Below are 14,969 nucleotides of genomic sequence, written 5' to 3'. Positions count from 1 at the left end.
AAATTTGACGATTAAATTTCAATGCAAACTCTGAATAACTCGTCAATAACACCAAGCAACATAAAATACAGAGACATGTATGAAAAGGACTTGCACCTGAAACAAAACAAAGCATTCTTGTTCTGCAGGATGCTTATCAGAATTCTTCTCACTGCCAAATGAAAATCCTGCATGCATCTGAGTCAAAAGCCAATTTCACTCACGATTCCAAGATAATAAAGTGTGAAGCTGGATGAACGCAGCAGGCCAGCAGCTTCGTAGGAGCACAAAAGCTGACGTTTGGGCCTAGGCCCTTCATCAGAAAAGAGGGATGGGGAGAGGGTTCTGGAAAAAAATAGGGAGAGAGGGGGAGGCAGACCGAAGATGGAGAGAAAAGAAGATAGGTGGAGAGGAGAGTATAGGTGGGGAGGTGGGGAGGGGATATGTCATTCCAGGGAAGACGGACAGGTCAAGGAGGCGGGATGAGGTAGTAGGTAGGAAATGGAGGTGCGGCTTGAGGTGGGAGGAAGGGATGGGTGAGAGGAAGAACAGGTTAGGGAGGCAGAGACAGGCTGGGCTGGTTTTGGGATGCAGTGGGGGGAGGGGATGAGCTGGGCTGGTTTTGTGATGCAGTGGGGGGGATTGAGATGCTGCTTGGCCTGCTGTGTTCATCCAGCTCCACACTTTGTTATCTTGGATTCTTCAGCATCTGCAGTTCCTATTATCACTCACACATTCACTCTCGATTCCTCCGATTGTTCCCACTCACTGGATGACAAGGATGCCGTACAATGCTTTGTAATGCATTAATGAAGGATTTAGGCTATACTACATGAGGACATTACCACAACATCATGTGGAAGGAACGATTAAAGTTGAGTTGAAATGTGGCAAATACTCAGATACAGCTCATTTTTAGCCAAATGTTCTAAATTTTTGTAGAATTGGTATATTTTAAGACGATAATCACTGTGGTAAATATAAACATTGGTATGTTATTAAATACAGATGTACAAACGGGGCAGAGTTTCTGTCACAATACCACAGTGATGCAGAATAATTGTCAGGAAGCTGAGATCAGAAAAATTGTAGTTTGGAGTAAGAGGAATGCATTCATAATTTTGATTTTTTTTAAATAATGAAGGAAGGAAATCTCCAAGTACCCAAAAAAATCAATAGCAGTAATATAAAATTCTGTAAAAAATGATTACACTACAGTTATTTTAAATGTTTTAACACTTTCAAGACTTGTTTTCAAATATACTTTTGAAATTTCAGAAACTAAATAAGCTTTCCACAATGCCTAATATAACAGTTTTGGTTGATACTGCTTTGTTCTGATTTTGTTTATACTTACAATTATTATAATTTGACAAGACATGCTATAAGCTAACATGCTCCAGGAGAGAGAGATAAAGCATACATTGCTCTACAAAAACTGTGCTTATTAACAGCCCTGATTGAAAATCAAAATTTATTTTAAAAAAACATATACTTTTGAGGAACATATAACTATAGTTGACAAACAGGGTTTCGTGAAACACGTAACTTTTTGGATGTAATATCCTGGCATTGTCAGTGTGCAGAAAGCCCATGCAGAATTATTTCATTTACAACTTCCAAAAAGTTGTATTTTTTTGATAAATTGTTCTCTGGATGGGTAAGAATTAATCAAGTTTCAATAAAGTAACTGCAGCAGCAAAAACAAGATCTTTAAAACCAAAAGGCCGTTCACAAGCCATCGTGACATTTGGAGATTCAGTCTTGGTATAATCACTCTGGCTTTGATGCCCATATCGTGGCTGAGGGGCTCAATACAGCCACATCCAAAACATAAGTTCAGCAGAATGAATCCAGCTCATAGACAATATTCTGAATGCTGCAGAAAATTCACCTGCAGTGCAGCTCTCTCTCTATCTCTCGGATTTGACTTTGTATCGAAGAACGAGGTAAGCCAGGAAACGCAAGATAATGAAGAAAATACCAAGGACGATGAAATCCATGTAAAGTTTTGCGTCCTGCACATCCATGACTTGCAGAACTTTCTTTGGTTCCTTAAAAGGGCAAAACCCAGTATTGCAGGTCAGATTTTTTCTGTCCAGTCCATATATTGACAAGATGACACCTTCAAAGCCATATCTGTATCAGTAAGAAAGATTCAACAAATGTCAATGTTACTCTTTTTAAAGTCAGTTGCTACAGAAGTGAGTTTTGCTCATATTATGTCACGGATCTCACTGAAATTGCCTGTGTGGATAGCTTTAACTATCCCATCATCACACGTGATCACCCTGACACCACCATCTAAATAGCCACATGGAGACATAAGTTGACACTTCCATTATAACCCAAATATCTGAAACTTAACTCTAGGTAAACACATAAGGGAGAAAGCACTTGCTAACTGGGTTATAACAAGTGGGTTGGAAGAAGCTCATGTACAGCATTAACAATGGCATACAGCTGATGGGCAAAACTGCCAGCTTCTCATAGAATCCCTACAGAATGGAAACAGGCCCAACAAGTCCACACTGCTGCTCCAAACAGCATCCCATTCCGACTCATTCCCCTACCCCTGCATTTCTCCATGTTTAACCCAAACATCCCTGGACACTACAGGCAATTTAGCATGGCCAATCCACCTAACCTGCATATCTTTGGGCTGTGGGAGGAAACAGAGTGTCCCCCCAGAGGAAACCCATGCAGGCACAGGGAGAATGTGCAATCTCCACATAGACAGTCGCCCGATTGAACCCAGGTCCCCGATGCTGTGAGGCAGCAGTGCTAACCACCGAGCCACCGTGCAATGTCAATGGGACATCAGTTAAAATCAGTACAGTTTACCTCAGCATCCTTGCATTTGCAGAGGGCTGGAGATGGGGAGAAAATTGGGCACGATTCCCACCCCAATCGCACGAACAAGGTGACAACTTGCATTTAGATAGTGCCTTTGACATAGCATAACATCAACTCCTCTTCCATAACCTTCAGTTACTGGAGCTTCTCAGGACTTCTTCCTCCTGCCCTGGCTGTTGGCTGATCAGCTGGTTTGCAAAACTGAGTCCCACCAACATCATGGGTTCAATTCCAACCCTGCCTGAGGGCTCTCCTTTCACCTGAAGAGTGGTAATCCTTTGGTTAAACCATCACCAGTTGTCTCTCTCTAACTGAACAGTCAGAGTGGGCAGTCTTAACCTTCATAGTTTCTGGTTGGAAATGGAGGAGGCAGGATTTGGAACTTTTCAAATATGAGGGGGAGAGGGACAAGTCCCATTTTTATAATAACTTCAAAAAAAAAGAAGTACCTTACATACGAGACGTAGGAGCTCCACTGTAGGTAGGTGGGGATGGTGTCAAAACTAACAAAAAATCCCGAGAACAGAAGCACAGGAATGGCAGTGACTGGGCCCACAAAGGTAGCAACCTGGAAGTGAACAAAGAGGGGAAACACAGCATGTAAATGAACAGCTCACAAAATTATGACAATCACAGTATAAGTCTGATAGAGAGTAAACTGATGAACCGCCAATGCATTCAGGGCATGGGTGCTGCACAACCCCTAGAAGTGATAAATCCACTGGCTCAAGCAACTCCCCCCCTTGGACTTGACCATTCCTTCGGCCCTGGCCTAACCGACTACCAGTGCCAACAACACCCCCCAAACACTCTCCACCCCAGGGTTTCATGTTTCGTTGGCCTAGTTTACTCTCCTTGCCCCAACCATCTTCCTCTATCCCCACCCTCTTCGACTCTCCACCCTCCGCCTGACTGCCCCCTTCCACTCCCCTCTCTTGTGACTTTTTCTCCGCATGGGAACATGTATCCTCGGTTCAGTCATAAGCCCAACCTGCTTAATCTCCCACACACTCTGCAACTGTGCCAACTGCGCCAACTGCTTAGTTGGTTATAGGTTCCAAATCTCTATGTGGTTTCAGATGGCAGATAACAGGAAACAACTGAAGATCATGGACGTTCACCAGCTTAAAGCAAAATTTAAAGACTGTGAGCTGACTTAACCTAAGGGGACTGGTCAGCTCAGCTGGTTGGGCAGATGGTTTGCAACATAAAGTGATGCCAGCAGCATGGCTTCAATACTCATGCCAACTAAGGGGTGCCATGAAGGATTGCTGTTCTCAATGACTCTCTTCATTTGAGGCACAGTGACTCTCAGGTTAAACCATCACCAGTCACTTATCACCAATTCAAAAGCCGCTCTGGGTCTACGGCAGCTTTACCTTTATTTCCTACACAATAAAAATTCCACCTGAGTTCCCCTCACCAGATATTGTTCCTTGGTAAGTTACAGCACCAATAAGGCATAGCATTCAACATTGCAAGTTCTGACTGAGTACAGAAGGAAAAACCATTTCCAATGATAAAAGAGTTGATAAAGACAGGACACAGACATGAGATGATTGTCAAGAAGAATCAGAACTGAGAGGAAGATTTAAAAACAAAATGCAGAGAGTTGTGATCATCTGCATTGTGTTGCCTGAAAGGGTAAAGGAAGTGGATTTAATTGTCAGTTTCACAATGCAACAGGGTAAACACCTGAAAGGAAAAAATTGCAGTTTTTTGGAGAAAGTGTACAAGTGTTAGAAGCTAATTTGAAAGCACTTGAAACAGACTTGAAGGGACGAATGGCCTCTGTGTTATTCTCTGGTTGATGATCTGGAAGTGGTCACTCGGTGCATGAAGGGAGACCAGTACCTGTAAAGATGTGGATGCAGCTCCAATCAGGAGTCCAAGTGACTGTGCCACCAATGCAGTTGCTGTGGCCAGACTGGCAAACAAGAGGAAGCGTGAAGCCTCGGGAGGCTGGGATGTCATCCAGTAGACAATACTGCAGTATACAATCGGACAGATCACCTACAGGAATGGAGAATACCAATTTTAGCACCAGGATCAACCAATATTCCCATCATAATTCCATCACCTCACCTTGCGTTTCAAGTTTTACATCATTCAACTTCACTGGTGTTACTGAAATGTTACTACTCGAACTGCAGACATTTCAGTGCACAATAGCGTCCTCAGAACAGCACTGTCCCATTTGACAAAAGGGACAGTTCACAGCATTCACTGAGTTGCAAGAATAATGGACAAGCTGGATTACTGTTTGGATCTGGCTTTGATGAACTGCTGTCTTTTTACAGAATCTCTACAGTTCAGAAGCAGGCCATTCTGCCCATTGAATCTACGCCAACCCACCGAAGAGTATTCCATTCAGACTCATCCCCCTGATTTACACACCCCAGGACACCATGGCAGTCCACCTAACCTGCATATCTTTGAACTGTGGGATGAAACTGGAGCACCCAGCAGAAACGCATGTAGACACAGAGAGAACATGCAAACTCCACAAGGACTGATGCTCGATGCCAGAATTGAACCTGGGTCCCTAGACCTGAGAGGCAGCAGTGCTAACCACTGAGCCATCCTTTCCTTTCTCTCGTCATGACAAGTGGACATTGCTGGCAAGGTCAACATTTATTGCTCATCTCTAATTAAAATAGGTCTGGAGTCACATGTAGCACTGACCACGGAAGGGCAGCAATTTCCTTCCTTGATGGACATTAATGAATCAGATTCCTTTTTCCAACAAATGACAACAGTCCCATGGTCATCATTCTACTTAATTCCAGATATTATATTGAATTTAAACATCACCATCTACCACAGTGAGTTTTGACCCCTGGTCCCAAGAGTGTTAGCCTGGGTTTCTGGATTAGTAGTCTAGAAATGAAGCCATTAGGCAAATACTTCCCCCGAAGAATATAATACATGCAAGAAGCAGGGGAGAGAAAGTAAGTTGCTGGTGTTGCAAAGTTGAGTAGAGTATTTGATTTTGTAAAATAATAGGGGGAAGAGTGTGTGGTCCCTTTAAAAGATGATGTGTTTTTTAGGCTTGATGGTTAAAAAAATATCCTGTCTGCAGGTAGCAGCAGATGCAGAGTTCTTGAAATTGAAACACTGTATCCAAAGGCTACATTTCAAGCAGGCCAAGCAGCATTTTTACTGAGACAACAGGTTTTTGACTTTACACAATTATTTTAAATCAGGCCCCAGATACTTTTGATAACCGAGAACCAACCCTACTGTAAAAAACTGACAGACGTTTAAGGGCACAAAAGAAGTGGCCATTTGAAAATCGGGGTGAGAGTGAACTGCCATCTGAAGAGAAATTCACTGGCTTGCACAGAAATCTCTCAGCTCTCAGAGTATGCACCATCTAAATAAAAGGTACTACAGCACTCTTAGCTAATATATTCCTGACGCAAGAATTTGACAGAGAAAGGTATTTCTGAATGGAAAACAGTGGCAAAGGCAAAAAACAATCTTGAAGGCTTATCCTGACTGTAATTTTGAGAGACTAAGTTTTAATTCATTTTCTTCTTATTACTTTGCTTTATAAAAGTGGGACTTATATTTATTGGACTAGCATACCATTGGAATTTTGCTTTATTCAGGAAGAGTTAGTAGTTAAGGGAAGAACTGTTTAGTTTGTTAGTAGTCCTGTAAATGTGTTCACTGTTAGAGTTAGATATAATAAATTGTTACTTGTTGCTTATAAAGTGAGTATCAGCAATTTCTTTCATTTAGCCTCTCTATAACAGATTGGGTATACGAGGCAGACTGTACCACTGTTGAGTGAGGGAGACTGAGGCTAAGATACTGAAGCATTTCTATTGGCCTGGATTACATAAAGATGTGGTTGAATTTTGCCATACCTGGCATACGTGTAAGAAAGCCACAGGCAGTTATAAAACCAGCACCTTTTGTGCCAATTCCCACATTTGAAGAACCTTTCACACTGGTCATGATTGATTGCGTAAGTCCCCTTCCTAAAACCAAAAGTGGGAACCGTATTTGTTGACCATAATGGATGTACCTACCAGACTTCCAGAGGCAATTCCATTGCGGAATGTCAGGGCTAAAAAGGTTGTGGGAGTGTTACTTGCTTTCTTTACCTGTTATGGACTACTCAGGGAGATTCAGTCAGACCGAGGGTCCAATTTTACTGCCAAACCATTCGAGATGGTCATGGATAGTTTAGGCATCAAACACTAAGTCCAGTGCGTAACATCCTGATTCCCAGGGAGCATTGGAAATGTGGCATCAGACCTTAAGGACCATGTTGCCAAAATTACCCAAATGATTAAGATAAAGGTATCCCATTTATTGTGGTTGTTAAGGTTGGTTGGCTCGTTGAGCAGGTTTGTTGTTTCGCAGATATTTCATTACCATGCTTGGTAACATTCTCAATGAAGTGTCGGTGTGCTTTTCCAGCTGGCTTTTAACCTCTGGGGTCCATTTAGATGAACTGCCTCACTTCCAGGTTTCCTTCATAGTGGAATGTATATGGGGTTGAGTTCTATGTGTTTATTAATAGCATGCTTCATGGAGTGCCGTGCTTCCAGGAATTCTCGTGCCTGTCTCTGCCGAGCCTGCCCCAGGATCTTGGTGTTGTCCCAGTCGAAGTGGTGGTTCTCCTTGTCCATGTGGATTGAGATGAGTGAGTATTGGTCGTGTCTTTTTGTAGCCAGTTGGTGCTCATGTACTCTTGTTGTTAGTTTCCTTCCTGTATGTGCAATGTAGTGTTTCTCATAGTCTCTGCAGGGGATCTTGGAGATGACATTGGGCTTGTCCATGGCAGGAAGTGGGTCCTTAGTTTGGGTGAGCAGTTGTCGTGGGGTTGACATGGGCTTGTGTGCCACTCTGATGCCCAGCGGTCGTAGGAGTCTTGCAGTGAGTTCTGACCTGTTTCTGATGCAGGGTAGTGTGATGAGTGTGTCAGGGCGTGTAGTATCTTTCTGATGCTGCTCGTGTGGGCATCTTCTGACCCAATTCTTTGGATATCCGTTATCCTTGAAAACCTGGAAGAGGTATTCCTCCTCCTCTTGGCGTAGTTCCATGTTGCTGCAGTGTGTTCTTGTCCTTTTAAATAGTATTGCACGCAGCTTCGTTTGTGTGTGTTGCGATGGCTACTATTGAGGTTCAGTACCAGGTCTGTGTGTGTGGCCTCTTGGTGTACTTTCATTTGCAGTTCCCCATTTGTCTTGTGCTCTACCATGACGTCCAGGAATGGGAGCTATTTGTTCTTCTCCTCCTCTCTAGTGAATTTTCTTCCACAAAGCATGCTATTAATAAACACCTTGAACTCGACCCCATATACATTCCACTAAGAAGGAAACCCGGAAGTGAGGCAATCCATCTCAACGGACCCCAGAGTTTAAAAACCAGGCGGGAAAACACACCGGCACTTCATCAGAGGCTGCACTGAGGATGTTACCCAGCACGGTAACGAAACATCTGCTAAACAAGAAACCAGTTCAGCGAGTCAACCAACCTCAACAACCACAACCCGAGCTACAAATCTACTCCAAATCTTACTTTCCCATTTATACTATTTGCTGATAGAGATGCTCCAAATGAATCGACTAAGTTGACTCCGTTTGAATTAATATTCGGACATGAAGTAAGAGGGCCTATAAAATTAATTAAGGAACAGTTGTTAGGTCCAAAGTTAGAGATCTCACAGTTAGCTTATGTATCCAAGATGACAGAAAGATTAAACAGAGTCGGTGAATCAGCTAGACAACATTTGAAGGTGGCACAGCATCTAATGAAGCAAGAAGCAGATAAGAAATGTAAAACTATATTCATGCCCGCAGGGATAAAGTATTGGCACTGTTACCAGTGTTAGGAGGTCCCTTCAAAGCAAGGTTTAGTAGTCCCTGCCAGGTTGAGAAGAAGTAAAGTCAGGTGAATTATCCGGTAAAGATGCCAAATAGGAAAGAAGTTTATCAGATATGTCATGCAAACATGCTGAAGCCTTACCATGACAGGGAAAGGGAACTGGAGAAACAGGTATTAGTTACTGCCATTCAGAGTGAGGATTCAGAGCTGGATTTGTGAATATTGATATGCCTCAGAATAAATTAAAGAAGGAGGAAGTTCTTAAAGAATGGGATGGGTCATAGGCTGTCTGACCCAGGAACAGAGAACTGAATTGAAAGGTATTTTGCAGCACTATGAGAACATACGTAAAAATAGAATGGGGAGGACTAATATCATTGCACATGAGGTTGACATGGGGAATGCTTTTCCAATAAAAGAACGCCCCTACAGCCTTAATCATCTCAAAGCAGCATGGGTATAGAAGGAAGTGGTCACAATGCTCCAAGATGACATCATTGAACTAAGTCAAAGCGAGCGGAGGTCGACAATTGCATTGGTTCCCAAACCTATGGTACTCAAAGATTCTGTGTAGATTATCAGAAAATCAACACCACGACTAAATCAGACTCATTCCCAATTTGAAGGCTGGAGAATAGTGTGGAAAAAGGTGAATAAACCACTTATATCACGAAGTTGGATTTACTTTGCAGTTACTGGCATATACCTTTGTCAGAGAGCGCGAAAGAAATCTCTGCTTTTGAAACCCCAAATGGGCTGCCCTGTGGAATGAAGAGCCCACCAGCCACATTTCAAAGATTAATGAACAGTGTTGTTGTAGGATTGAATAACTGTGCCATCTATATACATGACTTAGTGATCTTCAGTCATTCGTGGACAGATCACATGGTGAATTTGGCAGAGCTCTTTGAAAGTCTACAGAAGGGAAACTTGGTCACAAAGTTGTTAAAGACAGAATTCACAAAGGCAGAAGTGACATTCTTAGGCCACAACATTGGACACAGGCAGATGATACAAAGGAACGTGAAAATGAAGGCCACTTAGGAATTTCCAAGACCATCCTCGAAGAAGGAAGTGCTATGATTTTTAGGACAAGAAATTTGTATAAAACTTTAGTAGCATGGTGGCACTGCTGACGGATTTGTTAAAGAAGAACATGAAATTTCATTTGACAGAACAATGCCAGGAGGCATTTGAGTATTTTCAAGTCAGGAGTGGGATGGAATACTCCCCACTTGCCTGGACAAGTGCAGCCCCAACAACATTCAAGAAGCTTGATACCATCTAAGACAAAACAGCCAACTTGATTGGCACTGCCCCCACAAGCATCCACTCCCTCCACCACTGACACTCAGTAGCAGCATTGTGTACCATCAGAATGCAGAATTTCACTGCAGAAATTCACCAAAGATCCTCTGATAGCACCTTCCAAACCGACGGCCATTTCCATCTAGAAGGACAAGGGTAGCAGATATATGGGAACACCACCACTGACAAGTTCCCCTGCAAGTTACTTATCATTCTGACTTGGAAATATATTGCCATTCCTTCACTGTTGCTGGGTCAAAATCCTGGAATTCCCTCCCTAATAGTAACCTACTGCAGGTGGAGTGTAGTAGTTCAAGACGGCAGCTCACCGCCACCTTCTCAAGGGCAACTAGGAATGGGCAAGAAATGCTGGCCAGCCAGCAATGCCCACATCCCACAAAAATGAATAGAATAGAATGTTAGGGCAGTGTCGACCACCTCACCAGTTTTAGCCAAGCTAAATTTCTTCAAACACTGTAAAGTCGCTATTGGTGCATGTGATGCAAGAGTTGGAGCTGCGTTATTACAGGAGGATGATTGTGGAATTGAAAGGCCAATTGGTTTTTTTTTAAAAACTCAATATCCACCAGAGAAATTATTCAACCATTAAAAAAGAGTTACTGAGTTTGATACTGGCCTTACAATATTTTAATATTTATGTTGCAAACAATATTTCAGAGATGGTTGTGTACATTGATCACAACCCATTGCCATTTTTGGAAAAATTTAAGGACAAGAACACCAGGCTATTTTGTTGGAGTCTTATGTTACAATTATTTAATTTACAGATTGTACATGTTGTGGGTCGTGAAAATATTATTGCAGATGCATCATTGCAGGTTTAAAAGGAAAACGTGCCTGCAAGGTAGAAATGGTCGTGTTCAATGTTATATTTCTACATGGAATTAGTATGAAATGTGTAACTTTAGATTAAAACCTATGGATCTAATAATAATTACAATTTAGAGAAAAAGAATGCAGATATCTTTTCATAATGACGGTTTATTTTTTTTCTTGGGGGGGAGGTGTTACGAAGTTGGACAGAGTATTTGATGTTTCTAATATGATAGGAGGGAAGAGTGTATGGTCCCTTTAAAAGAAGATGTGCTTTTTAGGCTTGGAGATTAACAAAAATGTCTGCAGGCAGCAGCAGATGCCCAGAGAGATCTTGAAATTGAAATATTGTATCCAAAGACTGTACCGTTGGCAGGCAAAAAGCAGCAATTTTACTAAGACAATATGTTTTTGAATTTACACAATTAACTCAAACAAGGCCCTAGATACCAAAACCCAATTAAATTTAAATCTGATGGTTTTGACAACCTAGAACAAATCCTATTGTAAGAAATTAATTGGTCATCAAGGGAATAAAAGAAGTGGCCATTTGAAAATCAGGGTGAGAGTGAACTGCCATCTGAAGAGAAAATCACTGGCTCGCACAGAAATCTCACAGAGTATGCATCAGCTAAATAAAAGCACAATACACTCTTAGCTAATATATTGCTGACGCAAGAATTTGACGGAGAAAGGTGTTCCTGCATGAAAAACAGCAGAGAAGGCAAAGAACGTTCCGGAAGACTTATCCTGGCTATACTTTTGAGAGACTAAGTTTTAATTTAATTTTTACTTATTACTTTGTTTTATATAAGTGCCACTTGTATTTTTTGGAACAGCATACCATTAGAATTTTGTTTTATTTGGGAACAGTCAATAGTTAAGGGGGGAACTGTTCGGTTTGTTAGTAGTTCTGTAAATTTGTTCACGGTTAGAGTTAGATAAACAAATTGTTGCTTGTTGCTTACGAAGTGAGTATCAGAGATTTCTTTCATTTAGCCTCTCCTTTATAACAGATTGGGGGTGAGAGGGAAGTTATGCCACTTTTCACATTTCCTTTAACAGATTACGAGGAGAGGTGATCTTCTCTGGGTGTTTCGGTTTTAATGATCAGAGAAGTGTTGGGATTAGATTGAAGCATCAAAAGAATCTTCAACTTATTTTGTCGAACAACACAAATACAAGCAAATATGACTAAATAGGCACACTCAGCAAGTGAGACAGCCATTCGACAAAAATATAAACTTCTCCACCAAACTCAATCCAATAAACTTAACCCCAGCCTAACCTTTTTTTAAAAAACTGTTGCTTTTAGGCGTTTACATATACACATTCTGGAAGGGAGTCCTTTTTAATGTTGGGTCTGGCTGCATATGTCACAGCTGTGGACCTTGTACATCCCTACCAAAAATCGGTCTGGAGGATTCAGGTGGTGCAGTGGCAGCGTCCCTACATCTGAGAAAGGAGGCCATGGTTTAAGTCCCATTGGCTCCAGAGGTGTGTAATAATGTCGAGGAGCAGCTTGATGTAGGAAATAAAAACATCCATCCCAGTCCAAGTATAAGCATTGCTGACAGTTGTGTACTAAGGCTCATCAGACAAACAAGGACACTGCCTTGGTACCTACACTATCTTCTGTCTTGACAAAGCGACATGACTCCACCTAATACTCTGTGGCTACTTAGTTCTCTCTCTAAACATACAGAATAGAGTTCTTTGGTTAAACACAACTGACTGGTGCCAGAACAACTTTCTTCTCATTTCCCTATGTTTTGTAAACCAAAACCCACCAACTCTGTTTAGAAATAACAGGAACTGCTGATGCTGGAGAATCTGAGATAACAAAGTGTGGAGCTGGATGAAGGGTCTGGGCCCGAAACGTCAACTTTCCTGCTCCTAAGCTGTTGCCTGACCTGCTGTGTTCATCCAGTTCTACACCTTGTTAATGAAATGTGAAGCTGGATGAACACAGCAGGCCCAGCAGCATCTCAGGAGCACAAAAGCTGACGTTTCGGGCCTAGACCCTTCATGAGAGAGGGGGATGGGGTGAGGGTTCTGGAATAAATAGGGAGGGAGGGGGGGGGGGCGGACCGAAGGTGGAGAGAAAAGAAGATAGGTGGAGAGGAGAGTATAGGTGGGGAGGTAGGGAGGGGATAGGTCAGACCAGGGAAGACGGACAGGTCAAGGAGGTGGGATGAGGTTAGTAGGTAGGAGATGGAGGTGCGGCTTGGGGTGGGACGAAAGGATGGGTGAGAGGAAGAACATGTTAGGGAGGCAGAGACAGGTTGGACTGGTTTTGGGATGCAGTGGGTGGAGGGGAAGAGCTGGGCTGGTTGTGTGGTGCAGTGGGGGGAGGGGACGAACTGGGCTGGTTTTGGGATGCGGTGGGGGAAGGGGAGATTTTGAAGCTGGTGAAGTCTACATTGATACCATTGGGCTGCAGGGTTCCCAAGCAGAAGATGAGTTGCTGTTCCTGCAACCTTTGGATGGCATCACTGTGGCACTGCAGGAGGCCCATGATGGACATGTCATCTAAAGAATGGGAGGGGGAGTGGAAATGGTTTGCGACTGGGAGGTGCAGTTGTTTATTGCGAACGGAGCAGAGGTGTTCTGCAAAGCGGTCCCCAAGCCTCCGCTTGGTTTCCCCAATGTAGAGGTAGCCACACCGGGTACAGTGGATGCAGTATACCACATTGGCAGATGTGCAGGTGAACCTCTGCTTAATGTGGAAAGTCATCTTGGGGCCTGGGATAGGGGTGAGGGAGGAGGTGTGGGGGCAACTGTAGCACTTCCTGCGGTTGCAGGGGAAGCTGCCGGGTGTGGTGGGGTTGGAGGGCAGTGTGGAGCGAACAAGGGAGTCACGGAGAGTGTGCTCTCTCCGGAAAGCAGACAGGGGTGGGGATGGAAAAATGTCTTGGGTGGTGGGGTCGGATTGTAGATGGTGGAAGTGTCGGAGGATGATGTGTTGTATCCGGAGGTTGGTGGGGTGGTATGTGAGAACGAGGGGGATCCTCTGGGGGCGGTTGTGGCGGGGGCGGGTTGTGAGGGATGTGTTGCGGGAAATGCGGGAGACGCGGTCAAGGGCGTTCTCGACCACTGTGGGGGGAAAGTTGTGGTCCTTGAAGAACTTGGACATCTGGGATGTGCGGGAGTGGAATGCCTCCTCCTGGGAGCAGATGCAGCGGAGGCAGAGGATTTGGGAATAGGGGATGGAATTTTTGCAGGAGGGTGGGTGGGAGGAGGCGTATTCTAGGTAGCTGTGGGAGTCGGTGGGCTTGAAATGGACATCAGTTACAAGCTGGTTGCCTGAGATGGAGACTGAGAGGTCCAGGAAGGTGAGGGATGTGTTGGAGATGGCCCAGGTGAACTGAAGGTTGGGGTGGAAGGTGATGGTGAAGTGGATGAACTGTTCGAGCTCCTCTGGGGAGCAAGAGGCGCCGCCGATATAGTCATCAATGTAAAGGAGGAAGCGGTGGGGTTTGGGGCCTGTGTAGGTGCAGAAGAGGGACTGTTCCACGTAACCTACAAAGAGGCAGGCATCGCTGGGGCCCATGCGGGTGCCCATGGCCACCCCCTTAGTCTGTAGGAAGTGGGAGGAATCGAAAGAGAAGTTGTTGAGGGTGAGGACGAGTTCGGCTAGGCGGATGAGGGTGTCAGTGGAGGGGGACTGGTCGGGCCTGCGGGACAGGAAGAAGCGGAGGGCCTTGAGGCCATCTGCATGCGGAATACAGGTGTATAGGGACTCGACTTCCATGGTGAAAATGAGGTGTTGGGGGCCAGGGAATTGGAAGTCCTGGAGGAGGTGGAGGGCGTGGGTGGTGTCACGGACGTAGGTAGGGAGTTCCTGGACCAAAGGGGAGAAGTTCGGTGGGGCAGGAGCAGGCTGAGATGATGGGTCGACCAGGGCAGGCAGGTTTGTGGATTTTGGGAAGGAGATAGAAACGGGCCGTGCGGTGTTGGGGAACAATGAGGTTGGAGGCTGTGGGTGGGAGGTCCCCTGAGGTGATGAGGTCATGAATGGTGTTGGAGATGATGGTTTGGTGTCCCTCTTCCGCACCTACACAGGCCCCAAACACCAGCTCTTCCTCCATTACATTGATGACTGTATCGGCACCGCCTCTTGCTCCCCAGAGGAGCTCGAACAGTTC

At 44.2% G+C, this 14,969-nt stretch overlaps 1 protein-coding gene across 3 annotated transcripts in view; it reads right to left on the bottom strand.

Annotated features, from left to right (window-relative positions):
• Nucleotides 1–595: 595 nt before the first annotated feature.
• The window catches only part of abcg4a (ATP-binding cassette, sub-family G (WHITE), member 4a), a 150,464-nt gene continuing 136,090 nt past the window's right edge, over nucleotides 596–14,969 (bottom strand). For all 3 annotated transcript variants that reach the window (XM_048562133.2, XM_048562134.2, XM_048562135.2), the window contains 3 exons: nucleotides 4,690–4,848; nucleotides 3,285–3,403; nucleotides 596–2,118 (listed from right to left, as the gene is read on the bottom strand). In XM_048562133.2, the coding sequence (XP_048418090.1) occupies nucleotides 1,893–2,118; nucleotides 3,285–3,403; nucleotides 4,690–4,848 (504 nt within the window). In that variant the 3' untranslated portion in view covers nucleotides 596–1,892. The remainder of the gene's footprint in view (nucleotides 2,119–3,284; nucleotides 3,404–4,689; nucleotides 4,849–14,969) is intronic.

The sequence above is a fragment of the Stegostoma tigrinum genome, chromosome 32 (genome assembly GCF_030684315.1).
Source record: "Stegostoma tigrinum isolate sSteTig4 chromosome 32, sSteTig4.hap1, whole genome shotgun sequence".
Taxonomy (NCBI): Eukaryota; Metazoa; Chordata; class Chondrichthyes; order Orectolobiformes; family Stegostomatidae; genus Stegostoma; species Stegostoma tigrinum.
The sequence above is the reverse complement of the archived record's forward strand: the minus strand, read 5'-3'. Positions and strand labels throughout refer to the sequence as shown.